General features: G+C 39.2%; 1 protein-coding gene and 1 long non-coding RNA gene across 3 annotated transcripts in view; one reads left to right on the top strand and one right to left on the bottom strand.

Moving 5' to 3' along the window:
• Nucleotides 1–880: 880 nt before the first annotated feature.
• On the bottom strand, nt 881–17,410 carry PEX2 (peroxisomal biogenesis factor 2). 2 transcript variants are annotated; one of them, XM_060610761.3, is made up of 3 exons: nt 17,296–17,408; nt 14,984–15,014; nt 881–2,777 (listed from the first exon to the last, which is right to left on the bottom strand). In XM_060610761.3, the coding sequence occupies exon 3, from the start codon at nt 2,758–2,760 to the stop codon at nt 1,843–1,845; it is 918 nt and encodes a 305-aa protein (XP_060466744.2). In that variant the 5' UTR covers nt 2,761–2,777; nt 14,984–15,014; nt 17,296–17,408; the 3' UTR covers nt 881–1,842. The 2 variants fall into 2 exon arrangements, with proteins under 2 accessions (XP_060466744.2, XP_060466745.2); XM_060610762.3 differs by lacking the exon at nt 14,984–15,014 and having other exon boundaries at nt 17,296–17,410.
• A 603-nt stretch (nt 17,411–18,013) lies between these two features.
• LOC132664208 (uncharacterized) overlaps nt 18,014–27,842 on the top strand; it is a 405,502-nt gene continuing 395,673 nt past the window's right edge. The window contains exon 1 of the long non-coding RNA XR_013553532.1: nt 18,014–18,305. This is a non-coding gene — a long non-coding RNA (uncharacterized LOC132664208). The remainder of the gene's footprint in view (nt 18,306–27,842) is intronic.

Genomic DNA, 27,842 nt, shown 5'->3' on the forward strand with positions numbered 1-27,842 from the left:
ACCCAGTTATACTGCACCTTGAGCCCTAAGACCACTGGGGAACAGGAATAGAAGCACCAATGTTAAAGCAAGTCTCGTGGCAGTGCACAGCGAGGCAGGGACTGAATGGGGTTTGGGACGGTCAGAGCAACTTAGCCAGCAGGCCTAGGTCTCTGCAGTGAGCTGGAGTTCCCTGAAGCACTTGAGTGCACAAGTCAGTCCTAAACCCAATGGTTTTAAGTTGAACGGCTACCTGCCATTTGTGTGATGTCTGCATGCTTGCAAGCAAGAAAAACAAAAATGGAAAACTATGAAGGAAAACAATGGAGAGACAGTATTAGGTGTGGTAAACACTAGGCTGGACACCCAGCTCTTCCCAGGATGGATCTGTTGCCCAGATGGAGGATGGGGTCAGCTCCTTTGGGGTCTGCCTCAGCTGCAGAGAGGCGCCATGCTCTAGGCCACACCCTTCCCAGAGAAGCCCATGGCCAGTGACCCAGAGGTGTAGGTAAGAAGGTCAGACTACTTTGGCCCAATCCAGGCCAAAGAACTTCAAAACCCCTGCAACATCTGCTTCTACAAAACACGATCTGTGATTATTAGGTTTTGTTGTTCAGCTAACAGAATGTCTCTATTGGAGAGGTATGTGATCCAGTGATGAGCAAAACAGTCATACTCCCTGACTCCATGTGGGTAATCACTTAGTGAGGTGGGAGATGTTAAATAACAATAAAAAATTAAAAAAATACATTGTACTGCCATTAGTGTCTGGACACAAAACCCCATAATATTGACAACTCTATTAGTTAGCATATATGTAAAATACTATTTTCATGTTAAAATTATGATAGTACGGGCATCTACTCAGAACACACTTTACCAAAATAACACTGTAACCAAATTGTTATTATAACAAAATGTGTTGACTTTATTTATTTAATCCTTTCAAATCTGCAATCCAGTAAGTTAATCATTCAGTTATGTCCTCATCAACTTAGATCACCGGTAAAATTAAAAACTGCATGCAGACTTTTGGTAAAAAAGGCAAATGTAAACTCTAATAGGGATCTGTTGTTTTTACCTACCCCATGTCCACTATTCTTTCAAAGCCACTTCAGTTTCCTGTGGTGAACTGCCTACTCTCCTACTACGGGTCCATGTGACACGCGTGAGGATGTCACCCACGTCTGAGTAATCAAGAGTGGTAGTTTTCTATCCTGGTTCACAAATGTGGACATAGTCCCAGGCAGACCAATGACAGTGAGTCCTAGACTTCGCGAGAACTATTAGGCAGGAAGCCCTCACTTCAGGCGGTTCAGAAAGTTGGCAGAACATCAGCCTAGAGCTTCTGGTGGCCTTCATTTTGCCTGCGAATGAAGCCAAGCGAACCCCCTACAATCGGGTTTTAAAGAAAAGCTTAAAATTACAACTGGGGCATCAGATCCTAAGGTTTAAAACAACAGGGCTTTATCAATGTCAGATTATGATGTTACAACGCCATCTCTGAAAATAAATACACACTCACCCCAGAGTCTCCAAAATTGTTTTAGAATCTAACCTCTTTCCAGGAAGTAGCAAAATGAAAGAGCATTTTTAGTATACTGACAAAAACTGTCCACTCCTCTCAACACTAAAAATTGAATGCAATGATTTAGAGAAAGTAGTACATTATTGTTTACATAATGTATTTAGAATCATGTGGTTTCTAGTGATTAGAATTTAGTCATGCCTGGAAAGGAACAGAAGACAGTGGCAGAGAAGCACCTCCCCTCAGAAAAAAACACCTAAACGGTATGCTTAGCATGACTAATATTAAGGACTTAAAGACAATACAGTTTTCCTCAGAGGACACAGTCTTAGTTTCTAAAGAGCATTCACTTCTGACATCTCGATTCCCGACTTCAGTGGCTGCAGACTGTGTACCTCTGTGCCACACTTAGGGCACGTAAAGTACATGTCAAATAAGAAACTACTCTTAACACAGTAGTAACAGAAGATATGCTCACATCCTATGGTGTGAGGCATGGTGGGCCACTCTCCACACAGAGAACACTGTTTGCCGCTGGTGGCTAAGGCACTGTCACCGTTAGGAGCACCAATCAGAGGAATACGCCACGAGGATAACTTAGCTTTCAACTTCTGGATATTAATAAGTGGTAAGAGAAAAATCAGAAACTCAGCAAAACCATGCCAGAGAAGTTCCCTATTCATATACTCAAAGCCAACTTCACGCACGCTCTGGGGCTTGCAAAATACAGAACGGATGCCTAGGAGACGTTCTGTCAAGGTTGCAAACTTGCCCCTCTGAAGGAAAATCAGGAAGTTAATCAGCCCACCTAATTTCAAAAGTCCAACCATGACGTTCACACACTGCCTGGCTTTCCCAAATGACGCCAGATGACGGTTTCGAAAGAGGTCGTAGCAGCGCTCCTCCAGCCACGTGCCACCGATTGTACACACAGCATACCACAGCTTCTGATTCTTGCTCGGTGGCTGGTACCTCTGCTTCGGGGAAAAGTCGTTTTTGTACTGTATATTCAAAACGGACTGTCCCACGGTGGCATTTTTCGAGTAGATGGTGAAGCGCCACAAGAAGAGCCACAGGAATGCTTTCGCCTCTGGTTCAAAGTGGGCCAACAGCCCTGGCTTAAATCCATGAAAGCACTGAGTAAACTGGGACCAGACCAGCTGCTCCAGGGCCTTGTTTAGTTCAAGTGCATCCAACTGACTTATTCTTAGCACTCTGTTTGTCCTCTTTGTCTTCTCTTCTCTGGAAGCCATGTCTTCTCTGAAGGTCTCTAGGGTAAAGTACAATTAGGGAACATCAGATGTTTGCGAGCTCATACCATCTCCTCAACTTACATGTCTACGACTGTGGTACACCAATGACCCAAGACACACAGACGGGGCTGGCAGGTGTCAGAGAGCAGTGAGCGATCACCTCTTACTGCAACCTTCTTCCTTCTCTTTCTTTTACTTTCTCCTTTTGTTCTTTTCCTTGCTTGTCTTTCTTTTCATTTCCTTTCTTTTTTTTTTCCCTCCTTTTTTGACCCTTCATTAAAGGAATAACTGGGGTAGCAAGTTGCACCTTTTTCTCCACAAATTACCTCCAAGTATTCTCCTTGGTCAGATATTTTAGCAGAGATCATAAAATCCTGATGCTAACAGTGATGACGCTAAATAATAACATGAGTAATGGACAAATACATGAACTTAATAAATACAGTGAACTCTATGGAACATTCCAAGGAATGTAAGTCAAGACCCCAGTTTAATTGCCAGCACTTCTACTAACTCCAAAGGTGTATTTTTTAACAAGTCATTTAATCTTTCTGAAATATGTTTTATGTCCATAAAGGAAGTTAGGAGAAAAAATTAAAATGCACAATCAGGGTTTATTATGCTATCACACTACTGTAGAAGATACATACTAGCACAAAGCAACATGAATACAGAAATGCTGTTAAGATATTAAGGAGGTACACATCATACAGCTTTTTCTTTTTAACATTTATTTTTGAAAGGGAGAGAAGGAGAGAGAGCATGAGCAGGGGAGGGGTAGAGAGTGGGTGGAAGAGGATCTGAAGCAGACTCTGACGATAGCAGTGAGCCTAACATAGGGCTCTAAATCGCGAACCATGAGACCATGGCCTGAGCCAGTCGGACAGTCAACCAACTGAGCCACTCAGGAGCCCCCATACAGTTTTCTAAGAAAACTATGATGTAAAAATATATACTAGGACCATTTCACAAATACACTAAAGAATCATATAGGTGCTAAGGGGACAAAAATCCCCTTAGCAGGATTAGGGGGACAGAAATAGAAAAAACTGACTAGTAGTTAATTAGGTATGACTGGCTTATTAAATGCCTATTATGTACAAGCCACCCAGTGGCTGCTGTTGTCAAGGAATGTACAGACCAGTTTAGATATTTTACTTACTGTTAAAGAACTGGTAAATCCAAACTATGACAAGCAATCTATTTAAACTCAGTTTCTAAAATGGGCCCTGAACACATGGAGCTTGATCATGAATGATCGCTGGGCCTTCAAAAAGCCTGGCGTACTAACAGAACACTAAGTTACAGAGGGAGGCAGGTGTCCCACTGAAATTCACTGTCACCAATGGTGTGGCAGTGGTGATCTTGGACAAGTTGTTTCACCTAATCTCTGCTTTATTTTTTTCACTTACAAAACTGAGGGCTGAGATAAACTGACCTCTGAAGTCCTTTCAAATTCTATTTATGATTTTTACTAAAAAGATATTACATGTAATTCGCTAGGAGTTAAAGAACTGAAAGTACATCCTATAATAGAGTTTGAACCTCTTGAAAGAGGGAATATCTTTGACAATTAAAGAGGTTTGTTTGTTTTGACAATTAAAGAGGTTTTTAAGAGGGATGTTTTTAAATTACTCACAGATCCTAGATGACTCAGTGGCAGACTGCATGCTTTACAAGTTCAGGTACAGAAAACAAAAGTGCCTATTAAATAACAGGTTGTTTAGTGCTGCTTTCCTCCCAAACCAGACATTTGACAGGAATACTTCTATCCCATAAATGTCATCTGCCTTCTGGGGTGATCTCACCTTTGCCCCCTTCCTGCAGCTCCCTCAAAATTCCACAGCCCAGAGCTATGGCAGTGGGGATTTTGCTGCAAATTCTGTAAAATCCTTGCCTCATACTAGCCAGGAACTACAGGAAAAGAAGGAGGTTAGGACAGAGTTCCCTTTCTTCTCTCTATAAATCGCATCAATCTTCAAGGTCTGCTCTTTGCCCCAAATATTTTTTTAATCCATTCACTACTCTTTCCCCTGCAAGCCTCTTCCTAAATTCTGGCTGCCCTTATCTCTCTGCTGGATTACATCTAATTGGTCTATCCTACCTTTTAGCTTTTTCAGTGCATTCCCCACACTAAAGTCTTCTGAACACACAATCTTATGACCCGCAGTCATAAGGTGCCCCCTTCTCTAGTTCCCTAGTAAACATTTATGGTCTGTTCCCTCCATCTGGAACAGTATGTTCCTGTTCTTTAATTGAAAAACTCAGTTTTCAGTTTTTAAGTACTAAATTTTTAATTAATAGCGTAGGCATAACTTCCTCCTGACTCCCCAAATTTGGGTTGGTGCCTCTTCTAGTTGTTCCCTTAGCACTCTGTTCTTTCACCTTCTTGGCCTTTATGTACTATACACACACTACTTTAAAACTATTTCCTCCACTAGAGGATAAAGCCTGTTGCAAAGATTGAATCTTGTCACAGCTGAATCTTCACAACTTGCACAGTGCCCGGTACACAGGATGTAAGCTACACATGCTAGATGAATAGGATAAAGTCAGGGGTAGGTGAAGGATAGAAAAGACAAATTCCTACCCATTAGCCTTCAAAATGATTTCAAACAACCATATCCAGATTGTTGATTATTACTTATTTCAACATGGTTGTTGTACATCTGCTATTTGCCAGTTAATGTGTCAGAGCTTGTGATGTAATGGTAGAACTGACACAGTCTCAACCCTTGCGGAGGCTACAATGTAGTGTGGTGGGGGGCGGGGAAGAATGCACTATATAAAATAATAAACAGGCAATAATAGGTGCAACGAGGGATACGCAAGGGGAAATTCAAGGCATTATTCTTAACACTAGACCTCAGGAGGTCGGAGAAGGCTTCGTGGAGAGGTACTATCTAAGTGGCTACCTGAAGGACTAGCAGTGTCAGATTGGTAGAGAACGGTGAGAATGGCATTCCAAGGAAAGGGTGAGCAGCTGCAAGGCCTGAAGGTGCAAGGACAACAGGCTGGAAAGGAAACAGGAGACCAGTGGTAAAGCCCCTAATAGCCAAGTTGGGGAAGCTGTATTTTATCAACATTATTTTATGTTCATGGGGAGTCACTGGAGAGTTTTTAGAAAAGAACTAATCAAATGTGCATTTGTGACAGCCTGTTCTGGCCATATTCACAATAGATTTGAGGGTGAAAAGACTTGAGGCTTAGAGACCAGTTAAGATGACTGTTAAATGATTATTAAAGTGATCAATGAGAAAATAATGATGGTCTAAATTATAAAGATATCAGCAGGGCTGGAGAAAAATAGGTATCTTTAAAGCTACGAAGAGGCAGAACTGACACGATTTAGGGAGAAATAAGCCAAGAATAACTGAACTGAGTGGATGATAACCCAATTTGCTGAAATAGGAAACACAAGCAGTGATACAGGTTTGAAGGGAAAGGTAATGACCACAGTAGTTTTAGAGATCTGAGGCTCCGATGAGACAGCTAGAGTTTGTAGGCAGGTGTGTGGAGATATAGGAGAGACAATCTGAGTGTAGATTTTGAATGTGGGGTCCCTCTCCTAGGACTAATCTATTTTAAATCTACCTGCTCTACCTAAATGCTAAGATCAGGAAGGCAGTGAACTAAACAAGATCAGTAGATCCTGTCCATTTACAACATACTCAGCTTTCTTTGTAACAACATAATCTTACTGTCCTAGTTTTCCCGTTCCAGCTACCATGGCTGTTCAATGGTTATGTTCACTGACATCACACACACTGTGGGCTTCCAATCTTCCTATACTGTGGTCTTCACATCAGTCCTGTAGTCTCACTGTTCTTCTCTGCTAGTGGTTTCCACACTTGAGTGTTTATCATGATTGCTTGTACTTCTTAGACTACAGTGTCTCAGTTCCAGAGTTTCCGATTCAGTAGGCCTGGAACGAGAGCCAAGAATTTGCATTTCTAACCAGTTTCCTGGTGATGTTGAGAATGAGTGGGCTGGTCCGTTCCAAAGCAAACTTCGTGATTTTTCTGGCACATCTATCATCCATATGGCGCCGTGCTGCCTGCCTGCCCTTTCACTCATTTCTGTTTAGTTCTCATTTCTACATCCACAGTGGATATTAGAAATCCTGCACGGTCTTTGGCTTTCCCTTTCTTTGGTTAAAGTAGACCTTGTGAGAATAGAGATCACACACTCTTATGACCATCGATATATCCTAGACCTGCTAGGTGCTTGGGATGCAGAGATAAAAAACCATCCTAGGGTGCCTGGGTGGCTCAGTTGGTTAAGTGTCCAACTCTTGATTTCGGCTGAGGTCATGATCTCACGGTTTGTGGGTTCAACCCCTGCGTTGGGCTCTGTGCTGACAGTGAGGAGCCTGCTTGGGATTCATTCATTCTCTCTCTCCCTCTCTCTTTCTCTCAAAATAAAAAAATAAACTTAAAAAAAGAATTTTTTTTTTTTTTAAATCCTTATTCTCACTTCAGGACCCTAACCAAGGTCTAGCAAGGGTGGCAAGCAAGTAAACAGACAACTAGGTTAGGAACAGAGGTATATGATATCACAGGTCCTCAAAGAGAATATATATAACACTTCGAAGTTATCTCAGTAGAAAAAGAATTCCAAAATTCATGCAAAAAATCATCAGTAAGATTTTTTTCACTTTTTTCTGCAGTTTACAAATTTTCTAACTTACATCAGTTATGTAATTGAGGAAAGAAACTAGAACTTTAAAAAAAAAAAACTCGTAAGCAAAACCAAAAGTCTATTTGCCTACACTTACCAAATCACCGGTTTCTCACCTCATCATTACCTCTGGAATAAAGTACAAACTTCTCAGACCTAACCTAGTCAATTGTGTCTCCAGCTCTTTAATTCCATGCCATCCTTCAGTCCTGACTCTGTGCCTTTTCTCAGGCCCCTAAACACTTACCTTTTCTCCCAACTATCCCCGCTGCCCTCAACTCTCTGCCCTTCACATTCCAACTCTATTTCAACATTTTTTTGTGAAACTTTCAAAACTATCTCCAACTCCTATTATCACCACCTTCAACTCTGGCAGCGATGGTCTGTGCCACTCACTTGAGCCCTCAACCACCTGTCCTGTAATTTCAGTCATGTCAGTGCATCTTCTTTCCCTGAACCAGTTAAGGAAAAGTGCCTTATCTTATACTTTTTGCTCAAAGCACCCACCACCTACAAAGCGACTGATTTCTAGCTAAGTTTTCCTCATGCAAAATTCTACAATCATCCATGGTATGTGGGCATATGGCAAATGTGACTACTATAATAGTGGCTAAACTCTGCATCTTCCCCAGATTTCACCTTCTGTGGTCAGCAAGATAAGGGAAGCTCTCTTATTGTCAAATAACCCTTGAAAAGCTCTGACCTTACTGTACATGGATATAAGTCCACACTACCAGTTCCCTCCTCTTACGTCTCTCACACCCCCAAAACTGGACTGGATCGATTATTTTTTTTCAGTTGAGTATCAGATGAAATCTATGGCTTACGTTGGAGGACCGGTTGTGCCCATTTATGTAGCTTTAAATACTAGAGTCATCATCAGTTCTGCATTGTGGTTGATGAGTACGTTATTAATTATAGAGTTTACCACAAAGATGGGCTCATTGTAGCTGCTCAATAAATATTTGTTGAATCTATGTGCAATGGAATGAGCAGCTTGGTAGTTAATGAGTGTACTGACTGAATACTGTAGGAAAGCATCTAGATGAACTGGATGGTGAAGGGAGCCTTCTCTGTTCAGGTTCCTTACTTATATTTAGTGAAAAACTGGTCAGAGGGAGTGGTTTCTCAGAAGAATCATCTATTTCAAATACCTCATTTCTGGAGGAATCATACTTAACATTTAGCAAAGACAGGAATTTTTAATGGCTGCCAGAAAAGGAGACTTAACACACTCTCTAACCAATCCAATATTTAACAATCCTTATTATCGAAAAATTCTTTCTTATCCCTTCTGTTACAGTTTAACTTTTTTTTTCCCCTTTCCTCTTTTTCTCCCCAGGCCTGGCCTCATTGTAGATTAAGAACAGCTGGGCTCGATCTCCTCCCTACGTAATGGACCAAAAGACTATCATTAAACTGTTCTTCAGCCTTTGCTTTTCCAGATGAATAATTTCTCTATTTTTTTGTTTTAGGTTTTACTTTCCAACATTTTAGTCATTTTTGTGACTTCTTTTAGTTGTAAACATAGAACAGACACTGTCCGTTACACACCATAGTAAGTTCAAGTGGAATACCCCTCCCTATGCTCTACATTCCTATTTAGGCAACTGTGACAGAGTAGAAAAAAGCAGATTTAAAACCAATCAGACCTGAGCTCAAGTTCCAGCTTTGTCACTTACTTGCTATGTGATCTTAAAAAAAAAAAGTCATTACCCTCGGATTCTTCACAAAGTTGGAAATAACAGCTACCACACAAAGTTGTTGAGATTAAACCAGATAATGTTATGAAAGTGGTTTGGAAACTGGAAAGTATTATTATTACTATATTATTGCTTCTTTGGCTAGGGATGGGCATAAGAAGAAAAAGACTCTGAGTTGTTTTTGGCAAATTTATTTCAAAAGACTGAAATCTTCATTATTACTCATACTAATGCCTCAATCAACCTGTGGTAAAGGGATTTTTTTTTTTTTCCAGGAAATACTGACTACAAAATTAAAATATAATTGTGGCAGTTAAATAGTGAACCTGACATCACTATGATGTGTACGTGTATGGGGGCTAGGCGAGAAGGGGCAGGGACATGGTTCAGTGGAACTCATCACACTCTTGTATCTTATCTAAAAGGAGATGATGGAGGAGGAATTCTGAGAATGGGGATGGGTCCCAGCAGGACCCTCTCCCTTGGTTATTTAACCCTCATCAATATGGTAATGCCTGTCATTTGGAAGTAAGAAAACTTCAAGAATGCACACTGATTATCTGACCCTAGGGTGCTTTGCTGAATAGGACATGGTACAGGCAGTCCAGATGGGCATCCAACCTTAGTTCATCACCAACATGTGACATTCCATTCCTCTTCCTTTTGTTTCCCTTTTTGCGCAGATACAGTTATTCTAGAATGTTGGCTTTAGAGAAGGGGAAGGCCCTGGAGTAGAAGAAACTGATAAAACAGAAATAACTAGAAATTCAATTAATCTGACTATAGAATGAATCCTCTTCCCTCCACTGCTGTACAACAATTATTGTTCATAACAGGTGTGAAGCATTGCAAAATGTCATAAATACCTGTAAAAGTCACATAAAGTTATTCTCAATATAATGTAAGGAGAGTGTTTTAGTGAATCCTAATTCTCTGACAAGTGGCTCAATTTAACCAACATTTTTTGAGCACTTACCAAATGCCAGGCAATTTCCTAGGTACCAGGAATTCAATCCAAAAATTTAACTCTCAGTTAACTTCCTTTTAGTCAATCATTTTTAAAGAAATAGGATGCTACTATGATCAGGACTAGCCATTGATCTCTGAAGCAAAGAATGAATCTTGAAATGTGAAGGATCACAAAACTCTCCAGGCAGAAAAGAAAAAAAGGTCATTTAAGACACAAGAACAGGTTGTGTGCAAACCCCAGAAATGTGCAAGCCATGAAACATGGCCATAGTTTATCTGGGAGATATTGGGATGGGTTCCAACGTGAGCTGCATCCGTGGTTATTTAATTCCCATCACTGTGCTGTGCTTGTTACCTACAAGCAAAGAATCAAATCATGTGCTGTGACTAAGCACAACAAGTTGACAGGACAGACTGGCTGAAGAGTTAACCCACTGCAAAAAGCCCACTTTAAGGAAACTGCAATGATTTCATAAACATGAATAATCATTGAAGAGAAGAGACATAACAAGATATATTTTTAAAAGATTACTCTGATAGCAGAATTCAATAAGACTGAAGAAAATGAAGGCTGCAGTTCATGAAGACCAGTTCTAGGACTCCTACAACAATGCAAGGCACTTAACTGAGGTGTTAATAACTTTCTGAACAACTTAAAGTAATGAACTAAAGTAATGAAAGTTAAGAACTAATGAAAATCAAAAGAAGATTATAGCACCCCTGCATTTTTGAATCAAAAAACCCCAATCCTCTTTTGGTAAACCAATACCTTCCTGACTCTGGTATAGTGATTGCCATCCACTCCTAACTAATAGCCAGTCTATTTCAGGAATTTAATTTAAGTAAGGTTTAACAATCCCCATATTATTGGGTTTTGTAGTTTAGTATCTACGTTCTCAAAAGTAGGCTCCAACTTGAATAGTTTAAAAAAAAGTACAAAACAATCTTTTTTTTTTTTTTTTTTTAAAGCTGGGATTGTTCAGCATTGAAACAAACACCATCAGATTTAATTCAAATTGATTTTTCCAAAATGCTAAAAACAGGCAATATCTTTTCCTATTCTACATGAAATTTCATTCTTCTAATACACAATTCTATAACTCCCTTCCCAATCCCCACCTCCCAAACCATACTAATTTAAGATCTAAAGGGCCAACCAGGGGGATATATTTATGGTCATGCAAAGAGACTTTTAAAAATAATTAGAAGTATAATTGGCACTAAACAATATGTGTCTAGTGAAGGACACTACTATGTTAAGAGTATGTGAAAAAGACGCTCAAGGCAAAGTATAGCATCTACAGGTTAGTGTGATTAACCTGTCACATACATATGTTTAAGACAAAATGATCTAAAAAAAAAAAAGACAAAATGATCTAACACTAAAAACTATTAAAAAGGTCTCCTGCTAACATTTTATCACTAGACAAGTCACACTGCTTTTCTTTCACAGAAAAAAGAAAAAAACCCGAAATTCATTTACTAAGAGCTTATCCCTTAAATAACTACTCTTTTCCTTTTATGCTTTCCATTCCCCCAAATAAAACTTTGCATCTATATCACATTCCAAACCCAAATCAAATGATTGCATCTCACTAAAGAAGGAAGAATTTTCCAGGATGTATTTCAGAGCTTTCATTGAGTATAGTACAAATTATGAATGAATATATTTTATTTAAAACATGTTATTGACAGAAATCTATCAATAATAATGTGGGTATTGTCAAGGGCTTGTCAATATTAATGTAATTATGATTAAGGGGATAACATGGATTTTTAGCTATAATACCAAGTAACATCTCCTACATTGCTGCTATCAATATACACATTATTATTGACCTGTTCCGAGACTCTCAGTACTAGATGTATTACCATTAGGCATATTTGTCAATGCATGCTGCCTACAAAAATTCTACATTTAAATTTACAGTCCTGTAAACTCTGTCAGCAGAAACATGTGATTCCCAAGTAATCTCTAAGGTATCAAACCATCTGTGCAACCACTGCCAGGCCATCCTTTCCCAGATCCACAACAATCAACTAATTTTTAGTATGACAATGTCACTGCCACTCTGTCCCAAAGGTTCTAGTAATCAAAATGGATGAGACAATACATTCATTTTTCCTTTTAGGTTTGAAAAAATTTTAAATGAATGGTTTCATATTATGAGGTTATGTGAATAAAGTCCTATAACTGGAGATCTTAAGCTTTGAACCCACACCTTACTATTTTATTTCCTTTGTGTAGTCAGATAGATTTACTGTCCATTGTATTGAAATCAATACTAATAAGTGGGACATGCATCAAAGAGGGATTTAACAGGACACCGATTCCCAGAGCACATTTCAAACACAAGCAAAAGAGAAAAAGCTATGACTGAGATCCATTAGGACACTGCGACCTCTGGCACTGTGAATAGGCCTAGAAGTCAACAACAAGAAGTTCAAATCCCACTTCTGCCACAGGCTTGCTAAATGACTTGTCACTATTCTGTTGTTCCTCTCTTTCATCAAATATAAACTAAGTTTCAATAGTTTATAGATATCCAATGCTACAAATTCCAATTGTACTCTTTCGGGTATGGACAAGACGTGTGAAATTTTAAAATTCTGTTGTGGACACTAAATTCTTCTAAATTACTTTTAAATGTAACCCTCATCAAAATCCAAACAGGATTTTTCTTTTGGGGAGTGGTAGTGAGTACTCAACAAAATGTTTCTAAAATGTATCTGAAGGATAAACTCCAAAATAGCATAAATTGCTCAAAAAGATGAACAACTTGCCCTAGCAGATGAGAATATATATATACACACATATATGTATATATACACACACACTATATATGTATACATATATGCTATATATACATATATATACATATTATACATTACACACATATATATATATTTTTTTTTAATTCAGAAAGAAAAGGAAACTCAACTCAAATAATACAATCTTCAAGACTACAGTGAGTCTTACACAATTGAGCATTCTCCCTATTATATTTATGATGTACTTATTCAAGTACCTAAAACAAACAGAAAAGTTTCCCTCTGGTTTTTTCAAACCTTAAAACAGAATTTCCAATACGTTGGCCTAGCTTTACAAATACATTTTTAAGAGAAAAGCATGGCACTCATAATCTTTTCTTTCAGAAAGTTGATACTTCTGAGTCTTTAAGAGAGAAAGCATGTTGTGAAAATAAAGAGCAGATGTTTGACTGAATATGGGGAAAGAGAGTTCAACTGGTTCTGATTAGTTCTGTATTTTAGCCCAGGTTCATCAACAGGCTGTGTGCCTCTGGACAAGTCATTTTACCACACTATACTCTCTAGCAGTTAAAAGATATAAAAATCAATTTAAAAAATTAACTATGAAAAGTTTACCTATTTAGAATCCTCATAGGGACTGTTTTAGGAAAGTTTGGAAGAGGAAGAAAAAAAAAAAAAAGGACAGCCGTTTCCAACTGCGGAAATGGTAATGTTGGACATGAGTTTGAAAAAGGCTAGAGAAAGTAGAGAAATCAAAACAGAACATGTGAGACAAAGACACTATCATAGAGAAAAAAACCAGCAAAGCATTATGGAAGATACTCCCTACCAATTTATGAGTTTACGACTGTAGTAAATATATACCATTTACCAGTTATCAAGTGCTAATAAGGAACTATCATGGCTAAGTATCCTTTGAAAAAATAAATATTAAATAACTTCATCCTTGCAATATTAATCAAAGAGGTTCTTTTATCATTTATGTTTTAAAAAAAGGAAACTGAAGCACAGAGAGAAAGAGATTTGCTGACTTGTGTAAAATCACACACCTAGAAGTGGCAGAACCATGCTCTGAACTAGTCTTCGACTGACAAGGTGGTGACGGGCCTAAAAGATGAACATAAACACTTCAGGAGCACAACACGACATACAAATAGGGCTATTTTAAAGGCTAAGCACTATTAAGAGTGTAGGCATGAACTACAGCAGAAATTACAATCCAAGGATAAACAAAGAGCCACATGAAACACATGAAGCAACTAGGTCTTTAGTATGCTATAAAATTAGAAAAAGGCTTTAGAACCTAAGAAGAGAATTTTAAATGACTTTCATATTACTGGCATACATGTTTAATTGCATATTTTATGGCATTCAAGACAATATGGAAATATCCACAAAGCAGAAGAGGTATTGTTAGCGATGGAAAAGGAAGAAGTATCACGTGATACATTATTATGTGCAAGGCATTATGTTTTCTTTACATTATCTCATATAATCCTTATCACACAGTAAGTACTATCACGTCCATCTTAAGAAGACAAAAGTTAGGCTTGAGAAGATTAAGCACCTGCTTAAGGTCAGACTGACAATCAGGAAATTTCTGGTAAACACTAGAGAAACTGTGGAACACACAAAGGGAGTTAGTGGGAGTTAGTAAGTAGTATGGATTCAATCCCGCAGAGCTCAAAGCTAATTTTTTTCCCCTCATGATCATTCACAAGACCAGACTGCTAGTCAAGCTCTCAGGACTGTAAAATGGGGAAAGAAAGTAAAGGAACGTGGTAAAGTTGCCTGTGTTGCCTGGGATGCATCTTGTCTACATTCTCTCTCCCTGACCCTGTACATGTGGTCAGAGAACCATTCAAAGAGACTGAAAGTCAAATCTGAACAAAGGGAATATGTGGGTGAAAAAAATGAGGCGTGAACATTCATTTAACTGTTATGAACACACACTATATGCAAAGTAGAGGCAATGCCAATTCATCTATTACTAGAAGGGAACGGTTATGCATAATCAAAACAGAACTACTCTACAGCTCTTGGGTATTTTTGTTTTAACCATAAGAGGAAAACACAGATTGGATGGAATTTTATCTCACCTTATTGACAGGCAGTTAAGAAGGAAGAGCTCTGAAAAAAAACAAAAAAGGAAAATATATTAAAAGAATAGAAAGCAACACAGAAAAGGGCATTTTGATTTTATAGACGGTAAAGGTTGAAAAGTTGATAAACAGTGCACAATGGGAAGAAGAGTGTGTGCTAGACATCTTTTCCCTGCCTCCACCTCCATGTAGAGAAATGACAGTGCTGGTATTTGCAGTGCCAGGATTACATGGGGCAAATGGAGCAGGACAGAGCTTTTCTCCAGAGGTTTCTTCCACATTCCAAAGGAACTGAAGAGGAACATGGAATGTTTAGAAACTGCTGTCATTTCACAGGAAAGAGATAAAGGGGACATCCAATTTGCTTCTAAGTTGCCCAAGATAATCAAGGGAGGAAAAAAAGGAGCAAGTGATTCAGAGCAGAACTTTTGTCCAGAAATAAAGATTGTGCATATGCCATACATTTCCTTGTGCAACAGGAACCTGAGCACAGTGGAGTGCAAGAGAGAAAGACACTTTAAAATTACGTGACACTCTGAGGAAAACACGGGGTTAGGACTCAAAACATAAACTTATTCATAAAAAATTGGTATTACAATACAAGGGTAGGAGGAAGAGAGAAAAATAAAGAATTATGATTCTGATCATGAAGAATTAAATTTGAAATTTGTACTTACTAAACAATGAGACAACAGAGAGGTTCGAGGCTTTCAGTAATGAATTAACCATGAATTTATCTTTTACTATTTAAAAAACTGTACAAATCGAATGAATGCACATTGGATACAAATGAATAACTACCCTAAGAAACAGAATCTTAATGCTAGAAGGAAACGCAGATCATCTCCTCAAAGACATGAATTTAATTTTCTTAACAGAAAACACTTTTTCAAGCAACACATAAAATAGCTGCTCTTGTAAAATATGGCTGAGAGTCGGCTTGCTTTGTTTCTCCCCTGCGTGGTTCCAGGAAATTTCTACAGGAATTCTACAGAACAGATTTAAAACCACAGATTGACTGACACTCCTAATTTCTAAAAATGAAGAGAATAAGACCATAAGGTAGGGTGGGTCGAACAAAACCAGAGTCAGGACTAGCATTCAATTCTTTTGACTTAGTCTAGCATTCTCTTTACTATGTCCTGTTACTTCCATTTTCTTCCTTTTTTTTAAGGGAGGGGAATACAGATATAGATATAGATACAGATACATATTATATATTACGTATCTATAATATGTATCTATATTATATATATATGTAATATATACTCCGTATATATAAAAGCCCTTTTTTTGACTTTGTAAATAATTCCATTACCTCTTTTCTTTGCAATCTCCTTCTGACTCAAGATCATTAAACTCTAATGTTTCTGGATACAAGTAATTGAAAATATGGGCAGATCAGAGAGAAGATAAAGTGAAAAAGAAGTCAGCCATCCCAAGTTCATTTTTTTCAGGTTTAACTAAAGTTAATGTATTAGGGGAAGATGTTTAGACTGCAAATTGTAGTGTGGATAAAGTCTCAATCTCCCTGTAACTGCTTGTAATTGTTAAGGTAAAAAATTCTCAAGGGGCATCAAGACTACCAGAACGTGTTAGATGTGAACAGTCAACAACACAACTTGGTCTCGTGAAAAGCCCTTTCACTAAATGTGATGTTTTAGAAAATGGGACCTAAAGAAATAAGTAAAGAAACAATGACTTTTATTTTAAAATACCAGAAGAAAAATGTCAATTATTCTCACAGTTATCAGAAATCAATGTTAAATATAAGAAACTCATTGCAAGCAATTACGCAAGACCATTTGAGCCAGCTCTTCCTCAAGAAAATTAAAACTAGTTCTAAGTTCACAGGCTTTCAAAAATGTTAGAAACTTAAGCATACTCAACTTATTTTTGTACCAAATATAACACTTTACATGAGCCATCCGATATTAAGTAGTTTGAACACTGCATAATTCTTAAGCCATTCATAAGGAATTAAACCTCACCAACGCCAAATGCGCGGTGATTTCGAAGTGTCTTAGTCACCTCGAGGAAGGCACAGGAACTCAAGTCTAGCAGTGTTTTTATTTTATTTTTTTTCTTTTTAATGGTGCGATTCTAAGATCATTTTTAGGAGCTCGGGATTGCTTCATTGCCTTTCCCAAAAATCACACTTTGATTTGCTTTTTCCAGGAAGACAGGAAGCCAATAAACGGGGAAACTGAAGCTAAGGGCGACAGCGACAAGGTCGTGAAACTCCACGCCCTCCCAGCTGTAACCAAGACCTCCGGTTTGCACTCCGGTTCTCTCCGGCAGACACTGACCTTACGAGTCTGAGAAACGCCCCCGTTCCACGTAACTTTTTCTGAAACATTCTCTGGGAAGCCTGACTTCTGCTAGCAGAACCTGGATTACCCAGGCTTCCGGAACTCGCGGGCTTCCGGAGCGACGCAGGACCCGGAAGTGTCTGAGAAAAAAGAGGAAATTAAACAAGGAGAACTAAGCTTTAGAGCGGTGCGGAAGGCCGGGGAGGGCCCAGCAACAGCGAACGCCGGCGAACCGAAGGGCCGAAGGGCCGAAGAGCCGAAGAGCCGAAGAAGACACCCGCGCGCGGTGATTGGTCGGCTGGCCATTCGGAGAAAAACGTATCTGATTGGCAGGACAGTCGCGAGCCCGTCAGCCCCGGGTCGGGGCCTCGTGGGTGAAGAGACCGCTGTGTCAAGAGGCCGCGGAGGAGTCGGCGCTCTCCGAGGGCAGGATTTCCCTGTCCTCGGACGCCGCGGCGTGCCGCCGGACAAGCGCCGCCGAGTGGCAGCGGGGCGCCTCCGCGCCTGCCGGGCTCTGGCTAGCCCAGGGTGGAGGGCTCGCTGCGGGATGGCCTCTTGGGGAGGAAAGTCCCGAGACGGGGTGGGCGGGGGCGGCAGCTTCGGGGCTGGGGCAGATTTGTGGCGCGTGCGTGCCGAGGGTGGGTAGCGTGTTGACCCCTGCAGGCTTAGGAAGGCCGGGAACCCCGTCTCGTTGGCCGTCAGTCCTGCGCAGCCGCGGCCCGAGAGGCCCTGCCGGCGGGCCGGGCGCGCTCGCGCTCTCCGAGGGGGAGCGAGCACCTGGCCTCGGGGTCCGTCTGAAACATCCAGGAGCTCTGAGAACCGCGGAAAGGCGAGGTCGCCCACCCCTGGGTAGCTGAGTTTGACTTTCTAAGACTAGGGCCTGAGGGAAGGTATTTTTTGAGCTTCACCAGGCAGTTATGTGTAGCTGCGTGAATTTCCACTGCCTACTGATTCTGTGGTGTGGATAGCAATGTCTCGGCTGGAGGGTTTGCTTTAGCTGAAGACAGGTAGGTGAACCTTCCTGCACATAGTAGGTCTTAAGTACGTTTCAGTTGTTGCCTCACCTCTCTTCCCCAGGAGCACACACTCCCACGACAACTGTATTGTGACATGTTCGAGAGCTTACCCTGTAAAGGAGCGTTACAAGAAAGATTTTTATTTTTTTTTAAATAACTTTTCTGTGAAACAGGCATTACTCAGGATGAAACATGGACAAAAGAACGTTTATTAACGGATTTTAATAGTGTTCACATTCATCTTTGCATTCAAGATGTACAATTTAACATCATTTATACCGGCAATATTTATTGTCTTCCATACACTAAGGAGATCTCGGAAAAAAAACAGTCCTAAGGAGGATGATGTTGATGGTTTCCTGAATTAGTTAAAACAAAGAAAAAAAAGTCCTTTCTAACACATAAACCAACAGTACAGATGAGATCGAGTAGGAGCTGCAAGTTCACAGGGTATGCAGCTCACTTAGGCATAGGAGGGGAGGTTTTTCTAGAGCCAATGTTTTCTTGGCCAATGTAGTTGCTCCCAGCCACCTGAAATGCGGGTAGGTCGAATGGAGGTCTGTGTAAAATGCACCCGGGATTTCTAGGTTCTAGGATGAAAAGGAAAGGATGTAAACTGTTTCAGTTTATGCTGATTACATGTTGAAATGAGAATGTGTGTGAAAATTTAAAATTACATATGTTCCCTGTGTTATGTTTATGTTGAATGGTGCTGTTCTGGAGGATAAGAAAGTCGTTTTCAAGAAGACCAAGGCTTTCATTTAGCACCTGTGAAGGAAGACAACCATGTTGTACTTCTCAGGTAGACCAGCAGATACACTGTGCTTCATTGAATTTTTGTGGAAATGGGAAAAACATACACCCCTCCCCCCCCCCCCCCCCAATATGGATGACATGTTCAGAGCAGGTTCTAATTCATGGAACTTTATGTATGTCATGTGAACATCTCATGAGCTGTTAATAATACATATATGTACCAAGCTATCAAGATACTTGAATTATATTTACTGAATCTGATTAAGGATATAAAACTGTAGAACATGTAAGATTTTTGTTGAAAATGTTTAAAATAAGCTCCAATTTGTATCATTTAACCTCTAGATATAGTATACCTCTTTAATTTGCCAGGGAGCTAGTAAGCTGAGGTTTCAGGGAAGCTTTATTTCCCACTTTCTATACTTGCTTTAAAAATATATTTGTTTTTCATTCATTTATTTACCAGAATCCTGCTGGGGGCCAGGAGTTTTGCTAAGCAGTTTTCATATAAAGGTGAACACCCAGACATGGCCCTTACTTTCTTGGAGCTAATGAGTACCAATTCAGAGACAGTGAAAAATTAGATAACCCAGGCATAGTGTATTTGGCATGTAAGTGTTTTACCTCTGTAAATTCAGCATGTTAATTGTTTAAACCTAGAATTTATAAATCCCTGCCAACATGTTAATGAAGACTCTTATTAGGATTTGGCTATGGGCTTAAAATGTATTAGTAAAAAATCAAAGTGTAATGAATTCATCCATTAATTATGAGAACTTAAGAAAAAAATAGAATATTTCTTTAAATATAAAGAGAAGATGAAAAGAATTATAATATCATCTTATTTATGACTTTCTTCTAGCCTTTCAGGAACTTTTAGGTTCTAAGGAATTTAATAATAGAAATGTAAAAGAGACATTGATTTATGCCCCTAACAGTTTAAAATTGCTGACTTTAAAAAGTTAAATCCATTTTAGCATATTACATAGTTCTTAAATCAATATTTTTGAGTCTTTTAAGAAAAAGTTAAGCATGGATCTTATGTTTACTACTGCTGCTGTAACAATTGCCACAGTTAGCAGCGCAAAACCACACCAATGTATGGTCAAACAGTTCTGTAGTCACAGGTCCATCTCAGATCTCACTGGGCCAAAATCAGTTTATCCACAGGTCTGTGTTTCTTCCTATAAGGTATAGGGAAGAATTTGGTGTTTTGTTGATTCAGGTTGGCCGAATTCAATTCCTTGCTGTGGTAGGTTCCTGGTTCATTGCTGGCTGTCAGCTGAGGACATGTTCCCAGCTTCTGTAAGCCATCCATGTTCTTTGGGTTGTGGTCATTTCTCTCCCTCTTCAAAGCCAGCACTGCTGGTTTGGAAGCCTCTCCTCCTTCTGATTTCTGTTACCTTTTCTTACGTTGCTCTCTCTCTAATTGCCGTCTTTTAAGAATCTAATTAGATTGGGCTACCTAGATAATCTTGGATAATCTCTCCATCTCAAGGTCCATAACCTTAATCACAGCTGGCAAGTCCCTTTTGCCATTGTTTGGTGGCGTATTTAGAGGTTCCAGGGATTAGGGCATGGACATTTTGGGGGCCATTATTCTGCCTACTGCAGGTCTTAACTGGGGCCATGCAGTATGTACAGCATTACTTACCAGTATTCTCAGCATTTAGGATTGAATAATGTTAATGACAGGTAAATTTTATGGGATGTGTAATATGTTCTAGGCACTACTCTAAACTTTTTCTGCATTTACTCATTTAGGGCTCAGAAATGCCCTAGGAGACATGCACTATTATTATCCCCATTTTTAGATAGGAAAACAGTTGTGGAGTGAGGACGTCACTTGTGTAATGTCTCATCTCACAGCTGTTAAGTGGTGAAGTGAGGATGTGAACTTACACAGTCTGGTCCAGAGCCTCTTTGTGCTTTGAACCACAACACAGTAAAAATAATTCCTGAATGTCTGCATTTACTAAACATGCTTAGTGATATAATAATGAGTGCAGGATTTCATGTCACAATGTCTGGATTCAAATTCTACCCTTACTGGTTACTGGATGACCCTGGACAAGTTACTCAACCTCTGTGCATCTCACTTAACAATAAACTGAATTAATAATAATGCTTGAGAATTAAATGAGGCCCTATATGTGAAATACTTAGAACAGCACCTCCACATAATAAGCTATTGCTAGCTATAATTGTTGGTGACAATTCAACTTCTTTTTTTTTTAAGTGTATTTATTTGAGAGAGGGGATGCGTGCACCATGCACATGCACATGAATGACCGAGAGGCAAAGAGAAAGGGGGGGGTGGGGGGGCGTGGAGAGAGATAATCCTAAGCAGGCTCCACACTGTCAGCACAGAGCCGCATGCAGGGCTCAATCTAACAAACTATAAGATAATGACATGAGCCTAAATCAAGAGTCAGATGCTGAACCCACTGAGCCACCCAGGAGCCCTGACAATTTCAACCTAAAAAACAGTAGTTCACTGTAACAAGAAATGTTTCCTTTAGGTAACTTGAATCTCTTTATGAAATGCAATTTTTTAAATTTCATTAAAATAAAAAAAATTATAATTAAACGTTTTCTTTTAATATACCTCTGTGCTATCTCCTTTCTCAGCCACTGATTTCTCCCCACTCCAGTCTAGATTGCATCTTTCTAGCACTGTTATTTTCTGGCATTATCTGATTGTACACTTTAAACACTTTGTCCAGACTCTGCTTGCCCAGGTTAATGTCCAAATGACTTAGAAAGGCAGCAGACACAAACTTGAAATTTTCCCTCTTGCCATTCCTCTGCCTACTACTTACACAGCCATCATTGCTAACTTCTCACTGTTCTCTTTTGCTATTTCTCAAGGGAGGCCTGTGGCATATCCTGGGCCCCTGGCCATAAGGTCTAATACCACTCCAAACCTCACCCTGTCTTCTAATAATCTCTGCTGCCATTGCGGTAATTCAAGCCCTCATCATCTCTGCACTTTAAGTCATCTCCCAGCAGATCTGTGGCTTCCAGCCCTACCTCCCTTCAGGCTTACTACTCTCTTCCCTACTCACTTAGAGTCATCTTTCTAAAGTACTCAACTCCGCATGTTACTCTGTTGCTCTCCTTCTTCAAACCCTTCAGTGTCTCCCCCATACCCTGTTCCTGCAAATATTCCTTTTTCTATGTCTCTTAACACCAGTTCGGTGCTTCTACTGTAGCATTTAAGGTATCACAATTGTTTATTTAAGCACTTTACTTCTAAATCATGAAACTCATTGACAGGGAATAGGAGATGGTTTTGCTTGAATGGATATATTATATTATTTTGTCATTATCTATTTACATGTCTGTCTCTTGTCACTAAACTGTGAGTTCTTGAAGGGGAGGCTCATTGTTTTATCTATTTCTTTAGAGGAGGTGGTTAGTAATTGTTGAATGGATACAAAGGGAAAAGAATTCAGAAAACATACAATTGAAAAATTCTGCCTAAGCCTAAAACAGCGTATAAAGCAACTTACTGGGAATATATAAGGTTATGATTTTAGAAGAAACATAACTGGTGGTTAAAACATGGACTCTGGAGCCAGAGTCCCTAGCTTTGATTTGTGGCTCTACCACTTACTCCCTATATACTCTTGGGCATCTAGTGAACCCTGTATCTTCTTGGTAAAACAGGGATGGCGATAGTAACCATCTCTTGGGGTTAGAAGATCAATGATTTAATGTTTCTAAAGTGTCTATAATAGTGTCTACCACATAGTAAATATTCTAGAAATGTTTTCAGAATAAATACCATAGTTTATATTCTCACTGCTTTTGATAATAGCTAATCTCTTTATAATACAGTGATTTAAAAAAATGTAGCCCAGAGTTTTCTGATTGTGATGTTTAGAGATTTTCTAACTTTCAATGATTTTTAATATCTTACCTTATAGAATGACCATATATATTCATTAACCATTTAGAGATCACTGTGTATGATTCCTCTCATGAATACTTCACATATTTTCTCTTTGTATTATTTTTCTATGACCTGCTATAATGTAACAAACTATCACAAACTCATGCCTTAAAATAATATACATTTATTATCTTATGGTTCAGTAGATCCAAAATCCAACACTAATCTCACCAGGCTAAGATCAAGTTGTCAGCAGAACTGCATTCCTTTCTTGAGACTCTCAGATAGAGAGTCTTTTTCTTGTCTTTTCCAGCTAGTAAGGGAATGTCCTCATTCATTAGCTAGTGGTCCTTTTTCTCCATCTTCAAAGCCACCAGTGTTGTATCTCTGACCAATCTGCAGTCGAACCTCTTTCTCTGACTGCAGACAGGGAAGTCTCTCTGCTTTTAAGGATTTCTGTGGTAAGAATTAGGTCCACATGGATAATCTGGGGCAGTCTCCCATCTCAAGGTCTTTAAGTTAATTACATTTGCAAAGACCTATGTTTTGCCATGTAATTTATTCACAGGTTCTGGGGGCAGGGGTTCAGGTAAAGGCATTTTTAGGGGACCATTATTCTGCCTACCATACCCTTGTACTGTAAAATGAATTACTGCTAAAGGGTATATAGGTTGTACTTTCTGAAAACGGAGACAGTATTAACTAAAATGTGAGCAGTTGTGTTGGTATCATTTATCATTTATTCCTCAGTGGTTGGTGAGAGCCATATCTGCTTAGCAGAGTTTTAAGGTACTGCGGTATCACTGATCAATGTCCTTGTTTTCAAGGACTTTTATTTAGTAAGTAAACTCATATATTTGAATATCTGCTAGAGGCTAAGCACTCTATAATGCATTTCAGATACATTAGTCCCATTTAATTTCCACAGTAACTTTATAACATATGGTAGGCAGCCTTAAGATGACCCTCGATGATCCCCACCACTAGCATTCATGACCTTGGGTAATCTGTTTCTTTGAATGTGGGCTGGACCTGTGGACTCTCAATAAATGAGAGCTCTCAATAAATGGAGCAGGACGATGGCAATAAGATATTATTTTGGGGATTAGGTTACAGAGCAGTGAGTTCTGTCTTGCTTATAGGCTGTTTCCCTTTCACCAGCTTGTTTTGATGAACAAAGCTACAGTGTGGTATATTGCCTGATAGTGAGGCTAACATGTCGAGGAACCAAGGGTGCCCTCCAGCCAATAGGCAGGAAGTAACCAAGGCCTTTGGTCCAATAGCATGTGAGTAACTGAATTCTACTAAGAACCAGAGCATAAATTTAGAAGTGGACCTTCTTTAATTGAGCCTGGAGATGACAGCAACCCCAGTGAACACTTTGATTGCAGGCTGGTGCGATGGGCCCGAGCCAGAGAGCACTGCTACACCATCCCCAGATTCCTGACCTGGGGAACATATGTGATAAGAAATATTTCTTTAAGCCATTACGTTTTGGGGTAATTTGTTATGCATCAATACATAACTGTACTAAGATATTAATACTGTTTTAGTACAGATGCGGAAAAAAGAATTGACATGATAAGGTAACTTTGTAGGTCTCCCTGTTGTTAATGAAAGCTCTTTTTACCACAAATAATGATGATGATAACATTACAGTTAGAATATTGGTAGTAACTTACATTTATTGAGTACTCACTAGATGTTAGGCACATCTAGTGTGCCTAAAATAATTTTTTGTATGTCTTCTTACATTATTACATCAACTCTATGAGATAGGTACTATGATTATCTCATTTTATAACTAATGAGATTGGATCATGGAGGGGTTCAAGGACACCCCAAGATCCCCAGTTAACATTTTGGTAGAATGTGAACCCAGGTCATATGACTCTAGAATTTTCACTCTTAACCATGGTACTACAGATCCTCAACTTCCAATAGAGATCTGTCCTGATAAAAACATTGTAAGTTTCAATTATCCTAAGTCAAAGATGCATTTAATACATGTAACCTACCAAACATCATAGCTTTGCCTAGCCTGCCTTAAATGTGTCCAGCCCACAGTTAGGCAAAATCATCCAACACAAAGTCTGTTTTATAATGAAGGATGGAGGCGCCTGGGTGGCTCAGTCAATTAAGCCTCCGACTTCGGCTCAGGTCATGGTCTCGCGGTTGGTGGGTTTGAGCCCCGCATCGGGCTCTGTGCTGACAGCTCGGAGCCTGGAACCTGCTTCAGATTCTGTGTCTCCCTCTCTCTCTCTGCCCCTCCCCTACTCGTGCTCTCTCTCTCTCTGTCTCTCAAAAATAAATAAATGTAAACAAAAAATTTAAAATGAAGTATGGATATCTCATATAATTTATTGAATACTGTATTGAAAGTGAACAACAGAATGGTTGGGTGGGTGTAGAATGGTCACAGATGTGTTGACTGTTTACCCTCGTGATTCCCTGACTGACTGGGAGCTGTGACTCACTGCTGCTGCCCAGCTTCATGAAAGAGGATTGTACTTTAGGTCACCAGCCCAGGGAAACATCCAAATTCAAAATTCGAACTATGGTTTCTACTGAATGTCTAATGCTGTCCCACCATCATGAAGTCAAAACTTGTAAGTTTGAACTGTTGTGAGTCAGGGACTGTTTATAAATTATTCCTTCAAGATCTGTGTTATAAGGCAAAAGGCTATGGATGTAGCAGGAAGAGAGGGAAGGGCTCCAAGGGCTTATCAGCAGTGAGGTTAATCCTGATCAGGGTGCTAGGAAACACTAGGCTGCTGGGGAGCCATCTGATCTGACTCCTGTAGGCTGGGTAGGATTTAGGCTTGTGGCTGTTAGAGGAAGGAGTATATCAGTTGAGCAAAAGAGGTGGAAAAGCATGAGACAGATGAGAAAACACCACCAGAGTGTCTAGAGCTGAGGCAGGATGAGGAGTAGTGGGAGATAAATTAGAAAGGTAATTTGGAGCCTGCTTACAGTTATGTAAAAGATTATGAATATTTTCTGTAAAAAAAATGATTCTTTAGGTTTTTGATTAGTAGTTGAAATCAACTACACTTTAGTTTAAACTATACAACCGAACTATTATAGAGATAATATACTGTTGAGTTTGAAATCCGGGGAATCTGATTGGATTGTATGAAAAAAGGAAATTTAGTTCCAATGAAATGAAAAAAAAAAATAGGAATGCACACAGAACATTTTGGGTGATTAAATTTCTTAACACATTCAAATATGTGTTCAGTTTGTATTTGGTTTCAGTAAAACTGCATGAATATCAACATTTGCAAACCTTTTTATTCCCTTGTAAAAATAAAACTGTTAGTGGTTACATTCAAAGCACGTTAAGTATTTCACTAAAAATAGAGCACATAGAAATAAAAAAAAAAAAAGGGTCATTATGATTGTGTTTTCAATTACCTGGGAGTGGACCTTAAAAACAGTACTATGGAAGAAAGTCATATAAAACACGGCTGAAAATATTATTCTCTCTTTTTCTCAAAACATCATTCAAGTTCACTAGATGGAAATTTAATTTTGTGAGATGTCTGTACTGTTCAAATTTGTTTATAGTGTGAGCTTTCAATTTAGACAATTTATCATTACTTGGAGAGAAACTTTTTCTCTTAAGCCAGATTGAGTTTCCTTTCCAGGGAATAGATGAATCCAGGAAAAATGTTTCCATAGCTCATACCTAGCCAAAAGCAGTGGCCATGGAGGAACGGACTGCTCATTGAATAATGACAAAAGGAAAATATGTGTTCTCTTTCCACATAGTCTCTTGGTGTCCTTGACATGTCTCAGAACTCTCCAATCCATAGATTCAAGAAGATTACATTTTGATTCTTAAATTTTGGGGTTGAACTTCTGCTTCACAACAGTATTAAGCAGGTGATTGCAAATATGAAAAGCATAGAGAGACCTGGCTTTGATTTGTCTCTGACAGTTGTGTGACCTTTGGATGGTCTCTTAACTGTCATGAGTCTCAGTTTCTTAATCTCTCATCTGTTTGACATGTCCTCTAAGATTTCTTTTTGTTTTAATGGATTAGGATTCGGAAGGACAGTTCTGTATGCCTGCAGTTTCAAGCCAGTTCTACACTTAAACATGGAGGCCTCTATGCTGCTCCGTGTATTTTTTGAAGCCATCTTTTCTATGTCTGCAAATTTTCTGCAATAACATAATTACATCCATAAGAGAGGCTAAGTCCTAAATTCTTAGCCTAGTCCCAATTTGGCTCCTCTTGTTATTTTTGATCTCATAATTTAGGAGAGGATACTCCCTCTACCTCTCAGGCAGACAAATTCTATACCAGCCCTAGAGGAATAAGCTTGATGTCATTTCCTTGTAAAATCTCTCCCTTTTCTTCATCTATTTGAGTATTTGTACTGTATATCTTACTCCTATAACAGAGGAAGTCAGTGAAAGAAAAAAATATGGCAATAATTCAATCTGACACCATTAAACTCTGCAACCTCAGCATCTAGTATATCGTCTATCCCCAGCCCAACTCCCAACCCTGGAGGATTTCAGTGACTCTTAGAGTCAGGGAACTTCTTCAAAAAGAAGCCTTGGAAACCATGATAAGGTGTTCCAAACAAGAACTGTTCACTCTTTACATTAGAGGTTCGGGACCAGTCTGCAGTCAATATTCTTATATACCTCAAAAATGTAGGAAGTAGAATGAAGATTTATATAGGTGCATGGGGATTTCCACATGATTTCTAAACAGTCTGGGAAGCATCCAGAGGTCCTGATTCTCTTGGGTTTCTGAACTTGTGCATTGTTTCTCCCGTGACTCATTTTAGAAGGATCTAATAACTAAACATTGCTCCTGATTATCTCTGGGTCACAGAAATCCCCTGAAAGTTGGATAA

This window comes from Panthera onca, chromosome F2 (genome assembly GCF_046562875.1).
Source record: "Panthera onca isolate mPanOnc1 chromosome F2, mPanOnc1 haplotype 2, whole genome shotgun sequence".
Taxonomy (NCBI): domain Eukaryota; kingdom Metazoa; phylum Chordata; class Mammalia; order Carnivora; family Felidae; genus Panthera; species Panthera onca.

Coding starts and splice junctions, on each gene's coding strand:
- PEX2 (XM_060610762.3), bottom strand. CDS start 2,760: ATGGCTTCCAGAGAAGAGAAGACAAAGAGGACAAACAGAGTGCTAAGA.